Source organism: Rousettus aegyptiacus, unplaced genomic scaffold (assembly GCF_014176215.1).
Source record: "Rousettus aegyptiacus isolate mRouAeg1 unplaced genomic scaffold, mRouAeg1.p scaffold_m13_p_9, whole genome shotgun sequence".
NCBI lineage: Eukaryota > Metazoa > Chordata > Mammalia > Chiroptera > Pteropodidae > Rousettus > Rousettus aegyptiacus.
This window is the reverse complement of record NW_023416312.1, coordinates 36,519,818-36,542,922: the sequence shown is the minus strand read 5'-3', so window position 1 is coordinate 36,542,922 and position 23,105 is coordinate 36,519,818. Positions and strand designations below refer to the sequence as shown.

At 41.3% G+C, this 23,105-nt stretch overlaps 1 protein-coding gene across 1 annotated transcript in view; it reads left to right on the top strand.

The window, feature by feature from the left end:
• The window catches only part of MSN (moesin), a 62,079-nt gene extending 45,875 nt beyond the window's left edge, over positions 1-16,204 (top strand). Inside the window, exons 3-13 of the mRNA XM_016126702.2 lie at positions 1,433-1,528; positions 2,696-2,970; positions 4,356-4,439; positions 5,097-5,243; positions 6,299-6,395; positions 8,072-8,235; positions 11,006-11,136; positions 11,392-11,552; positions 12,812-12,904; positions 13,253-13,477; positions 13,992-16,204. Coding sequence (XP_015982188.1) covers positions 1,433-1,528; positions 2,696-2,970; positions 4,356-4,439; positions 5,097-5,243; positions 6,299-6,395; positions 8,072-8,235; positions 11,006-11,136; positions 11,392-11,552; positions 12,812-12,904; positions 13,253-13,477; positions 13,992-14,156 — 1,638 coding nt within the window. The 3' untranslated portion in view covers positions 14,157-16,204. The remainder of the gene's footprint in view (positions 1-1,432; positions 1,529-2,695; positions 2,971-4,355; positions 4,440-5,096; positions 5,244-6,298; positions 6,396-8,071; positions 8,236-11,005; positions 11,137-11,391; positions 11,553-12,811; positions 12,905-13,252; positions 13,478-13,991) is intronic.
• The last annotated feature ends 6,901 nt before the right edge of the window (positions 16,205-23,105 follow it).

The window sequence follows — 23,105 nt, the reverse complement described above, 5'->3', positions numbered from 1 at the left end:
TGGAGTCATACACATAAAGATTCTAGTCTAGGCTCTGTGGTTTTAGAAAGATTGCCTCTCTAAGCCTCAGTTTCCTCATTTATAAAATGGAAATAAGAGCTGTTTCAGGGTCATTCAATGTTCAGTACTTAATACATATGAACTACTTTTTCTTGGGGCCTCTGAAGCTCTAAATTATAAACTCTGATAGTGACACGGGGCTTGGCTTAGATGCATAGTAGAAAATTTGTGGATACAGTGGAGGTGTATGTAGTGTGTGCATGTGTGTGTGTGTGTGTTTTGAAGGGTGTGTATGTGTTTTGAGGGGAGATAGTGATTTATTCACAGGAAAGGATGCCAGCAACATTGTGTCCTTGTTCCTTGTTTCTATCTCCAGGTAAATTCCTTCACTTCACCCTCCCATCTCCACACCCTCCCCCTAAAAAAAAGAAAAGATAAAAAAGACTGCCTGGTGCCAGCATGACTTCATTAGGATGTGTCTCAGCTTCATTGCCTCCATCCCCCATGGTAGGGTAGGCATGCTGGGGTTGAGCTGCCAGCCAGAACCATTAACATGCTATTGACAGGGACTGGAAAACAGATTCTGTCTGTTTCCCTGACTGGACTCCTTTTTCTTCCCACTGCTCAGCCAAGAGGCCCAGAACATCAGGGGACCCCTCAGCTACTACTGAGGTACTCACCCTGTTTCCACCCTCATTTCCACTCTTAGCTTATATGAGTAGTAACAGAAATCATGACTGGACTCAAATCGGGGGTGGAAGGAAGCATCTCAGCCCTCAGGCACAGCACAGCTTTTGAGTGTATAGATAATACCATCCTTGCTCTGTCTCCTCAAACATTGTTTCTTGGGGCACTGTAAATGGGATTCAGTCTGCTGAAGGATATGGGCATTATTTCTAGTTGATAAAGATAGAAGAGCAACCCAGGAGGACAAGATGCAGGAGTTAAACCAATCACCTCTACCTCCAACCTTTAATCCATCCTGGGAATGGGAAGCTGCATGGCATAATAGAGGGAGGGAAGTGACAGAAAGCACTGGATTTGAATAAGTTTGGAGTCAAACAGAGCTGACTCTGCTACTCACTAACTAAACTTTCACTTCTCTAAACCTTAATTTCACTATTTGAAAAATGGACCTAATTGTGTTTATATCATATGGGTATAGTGAAAATTAAAGGAGATAATGGATATCAAGTTTTGGGGTGTAGTAGTGCTCATAAGTAATAGATCCATTCCCTACCTCAGCAGAAGCACTTTGTGCAGAGAGATGCTGACATTACTTCTTGACCGCTGCCCAAGTGTTTTTTTTGCCAGGTCTTGGATACCTTTTGTCCTTTAAGGTCAAATGCCAAGTTGCCTCCATTTTTGTGTCCTCTGTGTCTGGCATAGGGTAGGCATTCAATTAGTGGTTGTTTTGTGTTTTCTCTTCCAGGTGGTGAAAACTATTGGCCTGAGGGAAGTTTGGTTCTTTGGTCTGCAATACCAGGACACTAAGGGTTTCTCCACTTGGCTGAAACTCAATAAGAAGGTAACTGCTTACCCTACTCTTGGGTTTGGAAATTGTTCTTCCATCATGTCTTGCTCAGGGCAGGGTAATATGTGCTAGCTGGCAAATCCAGTGTATCTATGGCTGTGTTTTTCACTGGGTAGCCTGTTGATCACTGGATCAGAATAAGGGCAGAGGACTCAGCCAAGGCAAAGCTCTTACTCTGGCTCTACTTTGACTTCTCATAGTAAGAATGGCCAAGATCCAAGGAGGATCTTTTCCTTCCCACTAGGAGCATTTTCTTGAACTTTGAATTGTTTTAGACTGCAGCCATTAGCAGTTCTTCAGGAGGAAATGGGTATCTTTTTTTTTTCCCTCCCAAACTCAAGGGGTTTGGGAAATTTGTTAAAAAAAAAGAGAGTCGCGAACTTTTGAATTGGAATCTCAGAGGTCTCATAACCTTATTTTGTCTCTTCCTCAACCTGTCAACTGATGCCTGAATCACATACAGATCTTCTTTCCTGATTTTCTATCTCAGTTGATCTCCAAATGGGATAAACTGGGTATAGGTCCATTCAAGCTCTCCACCTCCAAGCAGCATCTCTGCAGGAACATGGAAATCCTTAATCTCAATATCCTCAAACTGGCTGACTTTGTCCCTAGAGGTCTCTATTCTGTCCTGAGACTTGTTTTCTTGATTGCATCTAGAGCATGGGTACCTCACCTTCTGATGGCAGAGTTTTGTTTTCCCAAAAAGTAGAGACTTTTGCTGAACAAATATGGAACTGTTAGGAACCAATTTTAGGCTTTCAAAGACAATCTAGTTCTCTTACCTACCCAATTTCCAGGCTTCAGTTATATATCCTGGTTTTTACTTGGCTAATTTGTGGAGTTGGAGGAGCCTTGAAAGAGGAGCTTTCTTTAATTTCCTCTTAGAATTTGTGGGCAGTTGTATATATTATTAGATGATGGTAGCTTGGGGGCTTATGATCATCTTTATTTCAGGAAGAAATCCCTAACAGAAAGCAATTGTAGACATGGGATTGGGTCCCCAATGAAAGTAATGTCTATTTTCTGAATTACCAGGAGAGTTGCCACCTATTTTGGGGGGATTAACCAAATTGATGACCTTTCAGTGTCTTCTCCCCACCCTACTCCCTCACCTCAAAGTCTGTTTTTTGAGAGCTCATAACTCCTTGCTGCTCCCAGGTGACTGCCCAAGATGTGCGGAAGGAAAGCCCTCTGCTTTTCAAGTTCCGGGCCAAGTTCTACCCTGAGGATGTATCCGAGGAATTGATCCAGGACATCACACAACGCCTGTTCTTCCTTCAAGTGAAGGAGGGCATTCTCAATGATGATATTTATTGCCCGCCTGAGACTGCCGTGCTGCTGGCCTCCTATGCCGTCCAGTCCAAGTATGGCGACTTCAATAAGGAAGTCCACAAGTCTGGCTACTTGGCTGGGGACAAGTTGCTTCCACAGAGGTGAGGTGGTGCCTGGCTCTCTGCTCTGGCCAGAGGTGGCTGTGGCCCAAGGTTGACCAATTTCTATTATACAGGGGTTGCCATATCTGTTCCTCCCCACTAGGGTCTGTCTGAAGACCATGATATTATGCAAGTCAGAGAAACACATTTGCATATAACACCATACTCCATTGTTGTTTCTCGGCTTCTCAAAATATAAAAGCTTTTATCCCCTTCTGTTTGCCTGACTATAGAACTTCATTACTCTGGAAAGAGGTTCTTATATAGAGAACAAGAGAGGAATTGATTTTCCCTCCTCCCTGGTTCCAATTTTCTCAATTCTTTTCACTGATTTAGACCTTTTATATCACAAATTCACAGAGGAGAGAAATGTGTAAGCCAGAGATATGGGGAGCTCAAATAGTCTTTTAATATTGATAACCAGTATATAGAAATTTTTTGCTTTTGTAAACTTCAAAGTTGAATGCTCTTAAACACTAGTTATTTTTGTTTTAGCATCACAACAATGCATAAATAAATAAGGCAGACGCTATCCTTATTTCCTGACTAAGGAAATAGAGGGGCAGAAGTGTTCACTCTGACTTTCTCCTATATTCCGCAAGTCATTTGAGGCACAGCCAGACCTGGAACCCTTGTCTCTTAATTTTTTAACATGGAGTTTTTTTCCCACTGTATCCAATGGCAATTTTTATAGGCTTTTGGAGTGGAAGGAAAACACTACTTCATTCTGGGAGACGAGACTCAGTTCCATGGAGCTGTAGCATATGTACAACTCACCCAAAGTTATTAGGGATAGTGGTTGTGCCCTGGGAATCCACCTGAGTTGCTGCCATGATGTCAGAGATGGTATATTTGAAGCAAGTCTTATTTATGATCTAGTAGATCTAAGAGGTTGAGCCCGTTAGTTTCTCCCAAAGCATTTTGGGCTCAGTTCTTTGTTCTGTAGCTATAGGCTATAATCTCATCTGTGAGCAATATTCTCATACACACAAACTGTTGGTCACACAAGGGTCTAGTAGAGAGTATGTATGTCTCTGTGAGGTCCATCCCTACTCAGTAGCACAAATCAGTACGGATTCTTAATATATTATTATTCTGTTTGGGGACTACAGCACATTGTTGGATTTTCTGGTTAAAGATACAAAGAAAAGTGTTTCCATTGTTTTTATTGGTCACTCATTCTTGTATTTCTCTTACCTCTCAGGCAGTTCCCTATGTCTAATTAATATCTCCTGCTGCAATTTCAGTCTGCTTCCAGTGTGACCTCAGTGGGCTGATTCCACAACTTCTTTGTATCAATCCCTTAGAGAGCTAAGTGAATTTTCCTTAACCCCTGCCAATTGGGCTTTGTGCTTTAAAATACTCACTATCCATTGTCTTTCCAGGGTCCTGGAGCAGCACAAACTCAACAAAGACCAGTGGGAGGAGCGGATCCAGGTGTGGCATGAGGAACACCGGGGCATGCTCAGGTAAGCCTGCCCCAGTAACTATGGGCTTCCACTGCCCTTCCAGGGAGAATGAGAGTTGGTTCTGGGGGTATAAGAGGCAGAGGACCGGGAACATTGGAGGATATTAGAGAGAAAGAGACAGGAATGCGGTGTACAGGGCCATGTAGAGATAGAAGGCTAATCAGAACCATTATAAAGCTGTATTTTTGTAAATGATGGTAACTGATAGCCCAAAAAGTTTTTACAATAAGAAATTTAGGGGTCCTAGGGATCCCTAGGGAGCTTCTGGACTACCAGAGGCTCCTCTCCAAGAAAGAAATGGAAATGAGCTTTCTAAACATGGTAGACTATTTGGGAGCTATCTAGTTGAGGAACAAAGCTTATTTTTCTATCATCACCTCATCCGGAATCTGCTAAGAATGTGCCTATATAAGAGGCTTCTAAGGCAGCTAACATGCTAAAGGCCAACAAGAGTCAGCCTGCCCTTATTCCCCTTGAGAATTTCAGACCTCAGGCTCCATGTTGTACTCTGTTCACCATCATCCACTTATCCTCCTTCCCCTTTCCCACCCCTAAAGTCAAGATACTTGCCAGAAGAACACTGCAGATATGCTTTCTATCTCCCTAGGTCTGATTCACAGGATCCCCTCTATAACCACCCCCAACTCTGTCGTTTAGGGAGGATGCTGTCCTGGAGTATCTGAAGATTGCCCAGGACCTGGAGATGTATGGTGTAAACTACTTCAGCATCAAGAACAAGAAAGGCTCAGAGCTATGGCTGGGAGTGGATGCCCTGGGTCTCAACATCTATGAGCAGAATGACAGGTATAGCTCAGAGCTCTTTTAGTTTATTTGGACCACTCTGACATTTAAGACTCACCACAGAGTAGGAATGTACCTCCTGGGTTCCACCAGGGTATTTCTTTTTCTACCTAGTTTAGATCATCCCAAATAATTGCACAACTTACCTCAGGTCTCTAAATCGTGCATTGACTAGACTTGCACTATTCACTATGGTAGCACTGGCCACATGTGGCTATTGATCACTTGAAATGTGGCTACTCTGAATTGAGATGTGCTACAAGTATAAAAGTACACACCAGACTTTGAAGATTTAATATAAAAAAAAACAGAATGTAAAATGTCTTGTTAATATTTTTTGAAATAATTTGTATAAATGATAGTACTTTGGATATATGGGGTTAAATGAAGTGTTATAACAGTGCATTCCACCTATTTCTTTTTATTTATTTTCATATGGCTACTAGAAAATTTAAAATTACATGTGTGACTCTCATATTTCTAATGGACAGCACTGGCCTAGAACCTACTTTTTCGGAATTTGTAATTCCACTCCTGTATGATGATTAAATGCCTTTTGGCCTATAATCCTTTTTACTATGTCTCTTGCTTATTCCCCCTCCCCCTGCCCCTTGTTCTGTTCTTGGCGAAGATGAAGATCAATAGGTTATTGTTTTGTATAACTTCTGAATTTTGGAGCTCATTATTTACCATCTCCCCCATTTTAAAATCTTGGTTGGAAGAGTCCCAGTTAAATAAGGCTGGTGTGGAAGAGTCCCTGGTAAATAGGGCTCTGTGAGAGATTGTTATAAGGTCTGCGCTGCAACAAAAAAAATATAATAAAACATACCTCAGAGATTTGGACAAGGAGTAACGTGTTGGTTGTGGTATAAGGAGGTCTTTTTTGTATCCTCACTGCTGGCAGCTGACCTGATGGCACATGATGACACAAACTGAGCTGACAAAGAATCTACCTCCTTGGTGGAGAAGTTGGTTAGCAGGGGTTGGGCAAGTCACCAACCCTCTATCTACTTCTTGTTTTGCTCTTGTCCTAATGTTCTTGGTCTCCATTTCTATAGACTGACTCCCAAGATAGGCTTCCCTTGGAGTGAAATCAGGAACATCTCTTTCAATGACAAGAAATTTGTCATCAAGCCTATTGACAAAAAAGCCCCGGTAAGTGATTCCTCCCACTGGCAAGGCCTGAATAATGCTAGGAGTAATCATGTCATTGTGTTTTTCTCTTCTTTTCCTGATGCATGTGCATGTGTGTGTTTGTGTACAGGAGGCACAAAAGGAGATTGGTGATGGAAAGGGATGTCGATGCCAAGAAATGGCTAGGAGGCATCCTGTGCCTGATGTCATCCTGCTACCTATGTCCCAGGAGAAGCATGGATGAGAGTCATAGACAGTCTAAGTGCTGCCTCTTAGTGACTGTCTTCTGCTCTGGGGTAGAAACAGAGAGTGCATCTTATCTTTTAAAGCCTCTAGGCTCCAGAAAGTTGAAACTGTTCATATACTTGATTTATATTTAATTACGGAAAGAGGACATAGCCAGGAAAAATCCAGGTCCAAAGATGATCCTCCAAATTTTGTGTTTTGGTATAATTTCTCTGCTGTCCTCTCAAGAGCAACCCAAGAAGAATAATATACTTTAGGTCCAGTCATTACTCTAACATGCTTGGCAAGTACTTGTCACACTTCACCCACTCAGTTGCCTGTGGCTGACAAGACTGGACAGCTGGTAAGTGGGAGTAGTATAGGAAATTGAAATGAAGGTCTCCTTTCCTGGTGTATCCCATGTTTAACAAGGGCCAGTGGCCATATTGAGCCAGACCCTTCTCATGAGGCCTCCCTCAACCATTCTTATCCATTCTTTCCCGGAGGTCTCTGAACTTCCCCTACTAAGCACTTTATATATGTCGTCTCCTTAAAACCTCAACAACATTGTCAGGTAGGTAGTAGCATACCCATTTTATAATGGATGAAATGAATTCAGAGAGATGTAATGATTGGCCCAAGATCACATAGCTAAAAATAGTAGAGCTGAGATTTATATGTAGGTCACTTGACCTAGAGCTTGTTCTCCTCCCACTGTACCCCAAGCTATATGAGATGGTAGCAATTTGGGTTCAGTGGCAGAAGACCTAGTGGTTAGCCCATTAGCCAGTGACCTTGGTCCAGTGGTATTTATAATAATAAACTCAAATTCACTGGATTTTCATGTGTATGTGTGTGTGCATGTGTTTTTACTGCTGCTGTGTTCAACTATAACCAGAAAAAGGTAAGTAACAAAGCCAGCTAAGATCAAAGGCTTATTTAAAAATCAATAACCATTAAGACATTTGATGTTCAGGAGATTTATATATTCATGTATATATTTACAACCTGCCTTATTCCAAAAGGATTTAAGGGGCTGGGTATAGGATATGCTTTTAGAAGATTATAGAAACAGTCTATCCACCCATATTGCACCAGGGTATTACTTAGGGATTTTTGGGCCTCAAAAAGAGGCCCCTAAGACCCAGAAGGATCCCTAGGTACCAGATAAAATGAAGTCCCAATCTTTGTACTAGATTAAGGATATTTCAGGATGCTAAGATTGAAAGAAATTATGGTTTGGTGGAAAGAGCACTGGTTTCAGAGTAAGAAGCATGGGTTCTTGTCCTGGATTTGCCGCTAACCTGCTGTTTGACCCTGGCCAATTCACTTCACCACTTGGATAATTAATCTTTTTATCGGTAATAGAAAACTAAGCTAAATAATCTTTCTAGTGTTTTTTTTTTTTGGACTTAGCTTTTCATAATGCGGTAGTCCCTCCAAACTTTTTCGGATTTCTGGTTTCCCACTAGGACTTTGTCTTCTATGCTCCACGGCTGCGGATTAACAAGCGGATCTTGGCCCTGTGCATGGGAAACCATGAGCTATACATGCGCCGTCGCAAGCCTGATACCATTGAAGTGCAGCAGATGAAGGCACAGGCCCGGGAGGAAAAGCACCAGAAGCAAATGGAGCGGTAGGTGCTGTGGAGCTGCAGTGGGGACCAGGGCCAGGGCTAGGAAACTTTTCAAAGGTAGCAAGCTAGCTGAAAGTGGGACATGAAGCCATTTTGGGTCTAAGAGGTGGGGAGAGGGGTGGGGATGGGAGAGAGAGAGAGCTGCACAGCAATAACTCCCACTCCAGGAAACAGGCATCAGAAGCCTAGGATTTCAGATGCTCTTAAAAGGGAGGGAACTTTATAGTTCACCATTGTCTATGACCCTCATGCCATTGTTCTTCTAGGCAAACTCTGAGTTGCTCCAGGCTATCTGACCAGTATAGTGATAGTAGCAGAAGGCTCCATGCACTTTTAAACTTGGACTCTATATTTTGGGTTTTTTTTTTTTAGTGAAATTGAGCAGAGCCACCAGAATTTTCACTACAAAGCCCCTATACACTGGAGGCCCTTGTTACTCAAAGTGCAACAGAGCTCAGCAGCATTAGCATCAACTTGGGACTTGTTATAAAGGCAGGATCCAAGACCCTATTCCAGACCTATTGATTCAGAATCTGCATATTTAGGTTCTAGGTAATCACTTCTCCAAAGAAGATATGCAAATGGCCAACAGGCACATGAAAACATCTTTAGTCATTAGGGAAATACAAAGCTCTAGTCATTAAGGAAATGCAAATCAAAACCATAATGAGGTACCAATTCAATACTCATTAATATGGATATAATAAATAAAAACAGAAAATAATAGCTGTTGGCAGAATGTGGAGAAATTGGAACTCATGTACGTTGCTAGTGGAAATGTAAAATGGTTCAGTTGCTGTGAAAGATTGGTGGTTCTTCAATAAGTTAAGCATAGAAAACAGGTGTTCAAACAAGTACATGTGCACTTGTGTTCATAGCAATGTGGAAACAGCCCAAATGTCCACCACGGTTGAATGGATAAATAGTGTATCCGTGCAATGGAGTATTATTCAGCCATAAAAAGATATGAAGTACTGATACAATGTGGATGAACCTCTAAAACATGCTAAGTGAAAGAAACCAAACAGAAAAGATCACTTAATATATGATTCCATTTATATGAAATATTCAGAATAGTTAAATCTATAGTGACAGAATGCAATTGGTGGTTCTAGGGGCTTGGAGAGGGGAGATGGGGAGAAACTACTTAATGAATATGGGGTTTTACTTTGGAATAATGAAAATGTTTTGGAACTAGATAGAGATGGTAGTTACACAGCATTGTGAATGTCCTAAATGCCACTGAATCGTTTGCTTTAAAATGGTTAATTTTCATATTATGTGAATTTCATCTCAATAAGTTATTTAAAAAACAAAATCCTAAGTGATTCCTATGCATGTCATAAAGAGCTTGGAACTTCAAGGGGCTTCTAAACGGAAAATGACATCATATATGAGAGGTTAGACACCAATGTTCACATTTATTCAGGAAAAAATTTTATAAGATTGAGGCCAGTTTACAGAGCTGAGTCTGATAGGAATCTTCTCTCAAAGACCTCACAGTCTAGTAGGAGAAAAAGGAAAAGCAGTATATACCTAACTGTTCAAGGTACAATGTGGTGTCATTCATTCACTCAATAAATATTTATTGAGCAGTGAGAAAAGCAGAATGTTCTCATGAAGCTGTCATTTTGTAGGAAGAGACAGACAAAAGAATAATTATACGTATGTGACATGACAATGGTGACCTTAAACAGACAACCAGATATTTCTCCAGAAAAATGGGTTTATTTGGGAACAGCAAAGAATTGCAATTCAAGACATGCAATCTAATGGTAAAGCACAAGCAAGTCCAGAGAAACAAAGAGGAGGAACACTCTTTTATGGACTTAAGAGGTGCTGTTGTAAACAGAGTCTATTGGGGGAAACTGAAAGTTTGAAATATAATGAGTTTTCATTGGCTGAGTTATGGCAGTCTCCCATTGACTGAGCTGTTACTGGGCAAAGAGGAATCTTCTTGTTGAGGTAGTAAAGTAGTATCACTTCCTGTTGGAGATGCTAGGTATGTCTCTTTCTGTTGGGGTCAGTAGTGTGCGTTGAGTGATATGTATGTGAGAGTTCTCTCTTCTGGCCTCTTGACTCCATTTTGAATGAGGTTTCTGTTTATTAATTTTCACAGCAAGAAGTTCTTCGGAGAAAGATAACAGGGAGGAAGGATGGGGGAAAGGATGGCCAAAGTGTTCTGAGGGCTCAGAGAGAGAAAAGACATATAGCTAAGGGAGAAAAGAAGTTCTCCTGGAATTGGTGCTGGGGCAAGAAAATGAAAATAAAATACTTATTCTAGATTTGCAACAAATTCAAGGGAAAAAGAACCTAGAATTGGGCTTCAGAGGCTTGGCAGAGTTAAGCCTAAGGACTGATGCCCTAGTCATAGAGGTCATCAGACTTGAAGCACAGTATCCCAGCACAGAGCCAAAACTTGTTTCCTTATAACTCCAATAGATTGTGAAGGCAAGACTTGTCAGATCATTTTAGAGATGGGGCTACTGAGAATAGGTGCAAAGAAGTAACATAGATAAGGTCATCTACTGATTAGCCACTGTTTAGTGGCAGAGCTGGAAATCCAGGTTGGATCTCTTGACTCCAGGACAAACTGGCAGGGCCTTGAATGTGCCAGCATATGTGAGACTATAACATGAGGGCAAGGATGTGGGGATAAGGAACAGTGGTCCCAACACACGAACCCTGGGTGTATTAGATGGATGGAGGCTGAGAGTCCAGGGTCAGGCCTTTGTTATCTTGTTTCATTCCTTTTTTCCTCTTTTCCTAGTGCTTTGCTGGAAAATGAGAAGAAGAAGCGTGAGTTGGCAGAAAAGGAGAAGGAGAAGATTGAACGAGAGAAGGAGGAACTGATGGAGAAGCTGAAGCAAATTGAGGAACAGACTAAGAAGGCTCAGCAAGGTGAGCCTTAGAGTCACTTCGGAGACTGAATATAGCCTGACTGACTCTATGAGCTGGAGACCCTTCTGCCTGATCTTTAGACTCCACCTCCATAACCCAGATGTGGCTACAGGATAGATGAAGGATGGGGCAAGAGGAAGAGTACCCAGAGCTTTCTGTCAATTGTGCCCTGGGGTGAAACTTTTCCAGGAAGGAAGCTAGGTATCTCTTTTTCATCTCTGAGTTATTCACCTTTTCTCCACCTTATCATCCCAGAACTGGAAGAACAGACCCGTAGGGCTCTGGAACTTGAACAGGAGCGGAAGCGGGCCCAAAGTGAGGCTGAAAAACTGGCCAAAGAGCGTCAAGAAGCTGAAGAGGCCAAGAAGGCTCTGCTGCAAGCCTCCCGGGACCAGAAGAAGACCCAGGAACAACTGGTAAGGCTACAAAATGGGATGGAATTGTGGTATCTGAGTTTTCTCCCCTTTCTGCCTACCTATTCACAGCTATTTATGCCTGCAGGGCTGGCTCTTTCCAGCAGGGTACTACTCTACAGACCTCCTGCAGATAGTTCATTCAGAAGCAAACTGAGAAGTCACTGGTGTGGCCCAGAAACCTTCGCAAACAGTTTTACCTAACCCTTACTTTAATTCTGTTTTATTAGCCTTTGGGAATCTGAGCTGATAACCTGACAAAGGAAAGGGAGGGAAGAAAGAAGTGAAGGGATTCACACTCGATTAACTACCTACTGTGTACTATAAGCTATGCTAGCAACTTTTCCCTTTCCCTTACTTTCTTATTCCTCTTCCATATAACCTTATGGGATTAACTCATATGGGTAAAATGCCCAGATAAGGAAGTTAGGTCTTGGAAAGGTTTAAGAGATTTGCCAAAGGTCACACAGTTGTGGCTGAGTAAAGATGAGAACCCATTTCTGCCTTTGATGGGTTTTCTCCCTAAAATTATATATAAAACTATGTGCGTATACATTTTTCGGTATGTGTGTGGAGGCGTGAGCATCCACACTTTAATTATAATTTGCAAGGGTTCTGTGACTCAGAAATTAAGAATCTATGGCCCAAATCCCTTTTTAAATATGTTCTTTCCTATATTATTTGAAGTGGGAGTGCAGGGTACTAAGATCTACTACTCAGGGGAAAGCTTCCTCTGGGCGATTTGTCCAAGGTGTGAGGGTGTGCATAAGCTTTTTTCCTTTTTTCAGATCACCTGTGACAGTTGAGTGTCTTTCTTATACTTGTTTTGGGAAGAGTCTTAGTGGAGCCCTGAGCATTCTAGGATAACAGGGAAGAGTCTGCCACTTCAGGCAGTGATACAGTGATTTCTAAAGCCCTAACTATGCACTGTTCAGTGGGCAGTACTGAGGATGGAGGGGAAGAATGTGAGAGGTGAGGAAGAGACAGAGATGGTGTGCTGTTTGTCTTCAGGAGGTCTATAGTCTAGGTAGGGAGCTCTGACTTATAAAGAAATGGTTTGGAGTTAATAGGGTACTATAGTAGATCTGAGAATATGAGTGTCCTTTCGGCTTCCTGGAGGAGATATGGTATAAAGAGCTCCAAGACTGCAAGAAATTGGATCAGCAGGTTCCTATTGGTTCTCCGGGGGAACTGGAGTTGAAGACACTTGGGTCCCGAAGACCAGAAGGCCCAGCTTTCACAAGCTTCTAATTTATCCATAGGCATTGGAAATGGCGGAGTTGACAGCTCGGATCTCCCAGTTAGAGATGGCTCGACAGAAGAAAGAGAGTGAGGCTGTAGAATGGCAGCAGAAGGTAAGACACAGTGCCCAGAGCAAAATGTCATGGGAAGGGGTACCACCTGGATAAGTTCCAGTTCCTTAGATTCCTTAAGTTTGGGTTCCTTCCCCCTTCCTTGACAGTGGGCATCATGGGAGAAGGAACTCAAGGCTTTCTCGAATAACTTCCCAGAATTCTCTAACATTCTAGGGAAATTGGTACAATTGTTCCTGTTATACAGCTGAGGAAACTAAGGATTGGGCAGACGAAGTAACTTGGCCTACCTGGTGCTTGCCTCTTGCAGGGCTGTTCTAGGCACATGTAGGATGTTGCAAGTTAGCCTGGTCTGACTGTTGGTCTTTCTCTCCCTCTGTTACTGTACAGGCTCAGATGGTACAAGAAGACTTGGAGAAAACTCGTGCTGAGCTGAAGACTGCCATGAGTACTTCTCATGTGGCAGAACCTGCCGAAAATGAACAGGATGAGCAGGATGAGAATGGGGCAGAGGCCAGTGCTGACCTGCAGGCTGACGCCATGGCCAAGGACCGAAGCGAGGAGGAACGCACCACTGAAGCAGAGAAGAATGAGCGTGTGCAGAAGCACCTGAAGGTATCTAGGCAGGGCCAAAGATTCAAGGAGACCATGGGATTGACTTAGTAGCCCATGGTCTTCTCTATCATCATGAGAGGATAAGTGGAGGATCCTGTCTCAGTGCCATATGGGAGCCTGAGCCTTTCTCAAGTGATCACTTTAACAATAGGTATTCCTTACTTATTAATCAGACCCTGAGCCACCTCTTCCTTTTTTTTCTCCCATCCTCCACCCATACTCATTTTACCTTTTATGTTTAGGAAGTACTTAGCTGACAATTCCTACCTGAATGTTTGGTACATTGTTCTACTCTCAGAGAATACTTGTCATCAGTTGATCCCCTAAGTCTGTGTTTTTTGTTTTGTTCTTACCCCCCTGCAGTTCTAACAGGACTGGAAAAAGCTCTCACAAATCTGTGTGTGTATTTGTATAGAAAGGGGGAGAGGGGAGAGAGAAGGAAAAAACCTGGTTAAATAAGGGGAGGTAAAATGCAAGGAAGCCATTAATCCCTCATCTCCTTGCACCTTCACAGGCCCTCACTTCCGAACTGGCCAATGCCCGTGATGAGTCCAAGAAGACTGCCAATGACATGATCCATGCTGAGAACATGCGACTGGGCCGAGACAAATACAAGACCCTGCGCCAGATCCGGCAGGGCAATACCAAGCAGCGCATCGATGAGTTTGAGTCAATGTAATGTGCACCCAGCCTCTAGGAACCCCTCTTCCCTTCTTCCTTGCCCCTGTACTCCTGTATTCTTGCCTAACTTACACTGTGCTAGAGCTACTAACTAGAGCATCCCTGGAGTCATGCCAAGTGTTCAGTGTAGCCATGGGACCAAATCTGACCCCTCAGCTCTCACTCACTTCCCTGGGCAGAGAAATAGCTCACTTTGGTGCCAATGGGACCCTCTTCCCTCTCTGTCCCATTCAATCTAGTTTGCTAAAAGAGACCGCTTCCCCAGCTCAGATGTACTTCCCACTTGATTAGAGAAACATCCCCACATTTACTGTTGTTGTTCTGCAGAAGTCAAGTGTAGAGTAGGTTGAAAACCAGCCCCCACCACTGCCTTAGTCTCAGGGTCCTGTGATTTGAAGAACTGGAGCATCACAGGGATTAAGGAAGGGCCCTGGCTATATGCTCTAAGATGTCAACTGACCTAGGATTAGGCCTCCCAGTGCCCATTCCTTCTAGAGGTATTTAGGCTTTATAATGATTGGAGGCTGAAAAGATGTTCAATTATTCTCTCTACCTCCCAGATTGGGCCTGTTATAAACTCAGTCCCAATAAGCTTTGTCCCTGACTTTAGGGACTTAGTTTCTCCCCAAGTTGAGATGGGGGAGACTGTGCCTTCAAGAGGCTTCACTAACATCCTAAAAGTTTATTCACCCTTCTATGCAGGCTATACTGGGTATAAGATCCTTCCCTCAATGCTTTATGGGAACTTAGGCCTGTTTCAAGTGAGCTCTATGGGCAGAAGTCTCTCTTATTATTCTGGGTTCCTCCTCCCTTCTTGGGATTTATCCCTCCCCATTACAATCCCCAAATCCCCTCCTGTTGTAACAGTAGAGATTGTTACCCAGAAACTCAGCCAGCCCTATCCAGGACTCTTGCCAAAGGGAGGAAATGTTCACATCTGGCTTCAGTATTTCCCCTGCCAAGGGTCCTAGGCCACTTCTCTCATCAGAGCCACTTGAGCCACAGCTCCAGCTTCAGGGTCATCCATGCTTTGGTATGGTGAGCCCTGGAGCTTGATGCCAATTGGCTGATTTAGTGAATGGATAGAAGCTGAGTGTTGTGAGAGAAGCCCATGGCCTGGATCGCACAGTTTACTTGACTCCCTCATGTACCTAATAATCCCTTCCCATTACCCCCATCCAAGGTGGTGACTGGGCCCTGCCTCTATTTGACAAACCTCTAACCCAGGTCTTGTCACCAGCTGTACTGTCCCTTTGAGCTGTAAATCAGAGAACTGTTGGAGGCTCTGGCCTGGTCCCTTCTACAGCCCCACCCCTGCTCTCAACCCAGGAACAGCCTCTTCCTCCTCTGTTGCATGTGTGCTCTTTTTTTTTCTTTTACCAGTATTATATATTTTAGTGGCATCTAACTCAATATTGATTTCCACATTTCCTGCTAATGCACCCTTAGAACATATTAGTCTTGGAGCAGAATCATTTTGACCTCATTCCCTTACCACCCCTACACCTAGGAAGTATATACTAGATGATAAGAGAAAATTTTGCCAGAACATTGATGTAAGAAGCTTTCAGTGTTAGTGATGTCACCTGTCACTATAGGTCATACAATCCATTCTTAAAGTACTTGGTATTTGGTTTTATTTCTTTATTGCCTTCTCCCCAGAGTTCAGTCTCCAGGGGGCTATACTGTCCCTGCAGTACCCATAGCCCAGAGACCATGGCATCTATCCCTCCCTCTTCTCCTTTACCCCACTCCTGACCTTGGGGAGTTTTATGTGCATTGCTGTGAATTACATTGATATTCTTGGTGATATTCCCTATATTGGCTAAATTCAAACCTGGAATTGTGGGCAATCTAGCTGCCTTAAGAGAAGTAACCCACCCCCAGGAGGCTGGGGAGAAAAGTTAGATTTTGTATTCAGGTTTCTTTGTGTGTGTTTTTTTGGGTTTTTAAAATTTGTTTTTTGTTTTGTTTTGTTTTGTTTTGGAGGGGATTATGCTCAACCCATGTTCTATTTCAGTGCCAATAAAATTTAGGAAGACTTCACTGTGACTTGATCTTTCTTTGAGGTATGCATGGATGGCTGTAAGATACTTCACTGTAATTTTTACCCTCCCATTCCTGGTCTTACTTCATCCTCACTTTATAGAGAAGGGAATGAACCCAAAAAAGTAGAATAACTGCCTAAGACACAGGAATGTTCGATTGAATAGCCTATGCCCTTTCCATGGCTCCAAGCCAACTTTTCTACTGTTGGCGGGCTCTGCATTAACCATGTGATGCTTCTGAGCTCAAATGGCATTGGGGCCTTGGGGCTACTTGTGAGTGGTGGTTTGTGTCTTTGGACTCCTGCGGTAGTCAAGCGCTGTTCTGCTTACTTTTCAGGAAGACCTCCAGGCTTGCCCACCTCCCACTACACTCATTTATTGCTGTGCTAATGAAGATCAGATAAATTACCTTAATTACTGTTGCAAAAGGTGGTAGAGAAAAAAACTGTAAAGAGAGGGTGGAGAGTGTACACACATACAAAAACTGCAGGGCAGCATTCATGGTAATAAAACATGTCAATTTTGTACCCTAGATATGGTTATCTCAATTTTACAAATGAAGAAACTGAGATTTAGATAAGCCTTCCAGTCTGTTTTGAACCTGGCACACTCTCCCACCAGCTCTTTTCTTGGTAAGCAAATACTTGCAAAGAAAATAGATTACATATTCTATGAACTTTAAATTCTTATGACAACACTTTGAGGCACTGGCTCCCAAACCTGTCTGCACATTACAATCTTAAAGATTCCAAAACCCAGATCACATCCTCAAATCATATTATAATCTCTATTAGTGGGACACAGACATCAGTATAGTATTTGATGATTACACTGTGCAGACAAATTTGGGATCCATTACTCTGAGGACATATGATTTTATCTCATTTTACAATGGAGATACTGAGGTCCATGAGATGAATTAATTTGTTCAAGGTCACAGATATTAGAAGTAGTAGAACCAGGACATGAATACAGACAATCTAGTTCATGAGCCTTTGCTCTTAACTTTCTCCATACTATTCCCACCAGGGGATGGGGAGGACAAGCAGGTACTGGGAAGAGGATATGCTTACCCAGCTTCAATTCTAAGGTAGAAAATAGAATTCTAGGGCCCTAGGACATTAATGTAGGAAAGGGGATTAGAAATTTCTGCCAATGATAATTTCAACTTTTGTTGCCTAGGGGAATGAAGGAGGTCTAGGTTGCCTCCAACCTCAACCAGAGGATGTCTTCTTTTGTATGCTTTGTATATTAGGCTGTGTATGTGTAATTAATTTTTTTAAAGGGGAAGATAGGTGGACTTTCTGCTTTCAGGAACATGGATATAGATAATGGCTCCTTGATGACGTCCATGTTCTAATTCATGGAACCTATGAATGTACTACTTTATGTGTTAAAAGGGACCTGGGGATATGATTAAGTTAAGGATTTTAAGCTAGATGATATACTGCATTATGCAGGCAGATCCCATGTAATCATGAGGGTCCTTAAAAGATAGAAGAGGATCAGAGTCAGAGTTGAATGTGCTATGCTGGTGGCTTTGAAGATGGAGGAAGAGGCCACAAACCAAGGATTGCAGGTGGCCATTACAAACTAGGAAAGGCAAGGAAACAGAACCTACAGAAGGAACACAGCACTTACAACACTTTTGTTTAAGACCAAACGAAACCCATTTTGTACCTCTGACATCTAGAATTGTAAGGTAATATATCTGTGTTATTTTAAGCCACAATTAACATTGTTATCAACTTCTCAAAATTTCCCATTTTTGGAATGACAATGTTGCAGATATGGAGAACATATCAGGTTACCAGCAGTTAAGGAAAGGGGTGATGTGTGAGTAGTGCGGTTATAAGGGAGAAACATGTGGGATCCTTGCGTTGGTTCTCTATCTTGACTACATCAAAGTCAATATCTTGGTTGTGATATTGTACTATAGTTCACAAGATGTTACTATTGGGGGAAACTGAGTAAAGGGTACATGTGATCTCTTTGTAAGTTCATGTGCATCTACAGTGATCTCAATATTTAAAAAATAAGAAAAGGGGTATTCTCCTGGACGCATATCAAAGATATAGCAATACTATTGGCAATAGCTCTTATCTGGAAACCACTGAAATATCCATCAACTAGAAAATGGATAAAACTACAGTATATTCATAGAATGGTATATTGCTCAGCAATAGAAATTAACTACTGATGCATACTACAACAATACAGATGAATCTCATAGGCATTATGTTGTACAAAAAAAGGGCAGATACAAAACAGAATATATTGTATAATTCCAGATATATAAAGTTCTAAAGCAGGCATGGTTGTCTGGAGCTGGGATGGGAGGAATTGACTGGAAAAGGGGCACAAGAAAACCTGGGGTTATAGAAATATTCTTGGTTTAAGGGATAGTTATAGGGTATAAACATGGAAATTTGTCAAGTTATATGTAAATTACGACTCAATTAAAAAGGGGAAAAAAGGGTGACTTCCTCACTGCAAAAGTTTGAAAATACCTAGAACAATGGTTCTCATATTTTAGTGTATATCTGAATCACTACAGTCTTCTTAAACAGATTACTGGGCTCCATTTTCATAGTCTCTGATTCAGTAGGCCTGAAGTGGAGCCTGAGAATTTGTATTTCTAACAAATTCCCAGTGGGTGGGGGTGGTTATATTGCTGTTCCAGAGACCACACTTGGAAAGCCACTGCTCTAGAGTCTAAACTAGACCAATACTTTCCTGGTACAGATGGAGTCTTAGAGAGAGGAGGGACTTGTGTTTGTCTAAAGTCATATAAGCAGTTGGGCATATGGACCTAGAACTTCCTTCCTGGTTCTTCCATGGACCCTCAAGGCCTTGGTCAGGCCTTTTCTGCCATTCAAGAGCAGTGCTTCATTGCCTCCTTTCTTATATTAATTATGAGGCCTGGGCAAGAAGGGACCAGAGAGATTCCTGGATCCAATCCTTTCTCCCAGTTTCATAGAGTGAGAAACAGACCCAAGAATCAAAGGTGCTTGTCTATAGTCACAGTGACAGGACTGGGCCTTGAACTATTTCCTGCCTCTGCCACAGACCTGTACATAGTATACCATGGGACATCCTTAGTGTCTCAACTAGATTGCTTCCAATACTCTTCCTAAAGAAAACTCTACTCTCACCATTTACATATCTGTGCACAGGTGGTAGTTCTTGAAGCTTTTAATTAAAATTCTAAGGAAACAGACCACATTACTTCTAGATTCTTTTTTAGATATAAAACAAAGGGCTCCAAGCCTGTTTCTCTCTGAGAGCATTCATTTTCTTCTTTAACCTAAAGAACATTCATGGCTCCTCACGATTTGACTTATCTTTCACTATTCATCACCTTCTATCTTCCCCCAGCACTTTACGTTCCAAGCATAGTAGACCCTCACCAACCCCTCAACATCTCAGACTTGCTCATACCTACTTATAATTAACACTGTGCAGTATGCTTTACAGTTATTACCTCATGTTATCTTTACAACATCTCTGAGGCAAAAGCAATTACAGATGAGGAAACCAAGGAACAGAAGAGATAAATAACTTGCCCGAGGTCACACAGCTTATGGTGACAGAAGTTAGATTTGAATGTTTCTTAGCACCTCAGACTTGGAAAGTCTAAAAAGCAAATATATTCTTTATTTTCTCACTCCATTCTGCCCATCCTCCTATGTCTCCCTCTCACATTGTGGCACTCATTTTCCCAAAGTAAGAACCTTGATATTTTTCCTTGGCGATTTCCTCTCCTCGACCTGTCCTTGTTCCTAATCATCCTGCCTTCTGTTATGCTCCCTAAATAGCTTCTTAATGCCACATATACTTATTCCTCTTCTGCTGCCGAGACCATTAATATGTCCTCCTTACTAGATTGCTGGTCAGTCTACCCTCTGCTGCCAGTCACCTGCTAGAAACCCTTACCCCCTTTTCATTTTATTTGCTCAGCTTTTCCTACCAGGTTGGTCCTGGTCCTTATTTCTGTTCTTATTTCTGTCTTCATTCTACTATCAGAATCCTTAACTATCCCACTGTCTGGAATGGTCTTCCTGGAGAACTTCCAATGGCTGGCTCCTCATCATTCAGGTTCCAACTCACAGAGGCTTTTCCTTATCACCCTATCTAAAGTAGTCCCTGCCTATAATAACTAACACTTACGGCTTTTTATGTGCCAGATACTGTTAGCATTTTATATATTAAATCATCCTCTATACCTCTAGGAGGTAAATACTGCTACTATCCCATATTATACATGAGGAAGGAAACTAAGGCACAGAGAAATTAAGCAACTTTTAAGTTGTACATCTAATAAGCTAAGCTATGATTTGAACCCATTCTCTATTTTATTTATCTTGTTTTATCTTTTTACAGCATTTTTTGCTAACTGAAATGATCTCATCTATTTCTTAATGATTAGTTTGTTACCTGTCTTGTCCAACTAGAATATGAGCTTCACAAAGGCAGAGACTTTTATTCACAGCTGTATCCTGACATTTCCTGGCGCATAATAAGTACTCGATGTTTGTTTTCTCTTTTATTTGTTTATTCTTTTTTAGCTTTTATTTTTCAATTAGAGTTTCAATGTATGTCGAATAACTATAAAGCTCCTCCCTGAGAATGTGTGGTTTTCCCTACTTGGGATGATCTCCTTTTTTCTTCTGAATCCTAGAAGGGCAGAAAAACTTTTACCCAACCCTGTTAGGTTCCTGGATGGTTCTAAAAATTAAACTGACAGACATAATAACAGGAGAAAGTCATACCAATTTATTAATTTTTATATGTACATGGGAGCCTTTTCAAGAGAGTGAGGACTCAAAGAAGTGACCAGAAAAAGAAACTTTTATATCTTTTATACAAAGAAACAGTAAATCTGTGAAGAATTGACAAGACAAAGGCTAGGGGTAGTAAATTGCGAAGAAGTAATAAGGAAGGTGAGGGGTAGTTTAACAATGTTTGTTTATACAGATTTCTGGGCCCCAAATTCCCCATCTCTAGTTTTAAGGATATCTTCTTTCCTCCTGGTACAAGGAAGGTACCTTTTACTTGGCAGTTTTATGATTTCTTTCAAGGAAGATGGGGAGAAGAGGAAGTCAGAGTGATCTTTCTGCATCTGCCACTTAAAAAAGTTCCTTCAGTTTAAGATATCTAATATGCCAAGGTGTCATATTTTGGCGTAGCATGTCCTGAACCTCTGCAATTCCAACACCTAATCTTCAAGAACCAGCTTCAGTCTCACTTTCCCTCGGAAGCCTCCTGCCTGCCCTCCCCTCCTCACCCATGTTCCATACTGGCTACTTCTTCACTGACTCTTAGTGTCCCTTGTTCATATGTGTATCTGTTTTGTGTCTTTCCAACCTGATTGTACAATTCCTCCAGATAGGGTCCATGCCTTTCCTATTTTGGAATCTCCCACTGCCAGACTAAGCTCAGTACATAGGTGTTACATAAATACTTGCTGTATGAATTAGCAACTCAATTTTATTAAATATATTACTTGGCTCTTCGAAGCATGAAAAATTAGAGATTCGTGCTCCGTAAATGTAAATGCTCTGGTAGCATTTACTGTCAAAAGACATTATTATTCTTACCTTTTATTTTCTGTTTCCCGGCCAGTACTCCCGTCCATAGCAGAAAGTCTCCTAATCTAAAGATAACATAATATTTCTTCATCCTTTGGTTTGGATATTGCCAGAGGCATTTAAGAAGTGTCACTTTCATCTACTCTTTTCCTATATTCCTTGACATCTCCAGGGAAACTTGTAGCTTAACCTGAGCACCTAGCCTTGTCTCTCTCCATTATCTGAAGTTTCTACCTTGCCCGCTTTGTTCCTGGGATATCTTTGATGGGTTTTAGGTCTATGTAAATAGAAAAACTTGGCAGAAGAACAGTTGAACTGCCACTTAACTTGCCACTTTTAGGCAAATAAAAAAAATGTTCACCACAAGTCTGTATTCCTGAGGAGGAGAGAAGGTAGGGGACTTGTTATCAGTGGCAGAATTTAATCTTTCCCATATAGAAATAGGCCTGTGATAAATTATCTAAAATTTAGATAGCTCCCTAAAGTCTTGATTTGTTCATATGCATTCAAATTATCATCTGTTCTTTATTTTAATACAGTTTAACTCCTATTCAACATCCTTTTGGTTGAAAATACAATGCCAAATATATTACATAGCTATATATTATATAACCAACAATAAAATTATATATTGATTTACATGGTTGCCTTTGAAATCAGTTAAGAGGGTAAAGTAGAAGAAATATGGTTTTGCACTATCTTCTAGTACATAATTAACTTTACAAGTGCTTTTCGTTTCTATGTGTGGATTCCAATGACTGTCTAGAGTAATTTTCTTTTAGCATGGAGAAATTTCTTAATATTTCTTTTTTGAAATAATATATATTTTTTATTTTTATAGTTGGCATGTAGTTGACATATACTCCACTCAACACAATACCCTCTATGTTGATCATAAAATATCTTTTTCCATCTATTTAATGTCAGCCTATGTGTGTGTTTTAATCTAAACTGTGTCTCTCATAGGCAGCATATGTAAGGGTCCTGTTTTCTCATACATTCAGCCCACTGTTTTTTGTTTGGGGCATTTAATTCTTTTTCATTTGACATAATTGTCGATAAATATTTAGTTATCGTCATTCTTCATTCATTTTTCCCAGCTTCATTGAAGTATGATAGACAATTAGTTGCTTATATTTACATTGTATGATTCAATGAGTGTTTTTTCAATTGTAGTTGGCATACAACAATATATTAATTTCAGTTGTACAGCATAGTGATTAGAAATTTGTATAACTTGAAGTGATGTCAGAAACATGGCGGAATGAGAGACATCCCCAGATCTCTCCCCTTGAAATGACAATAAGC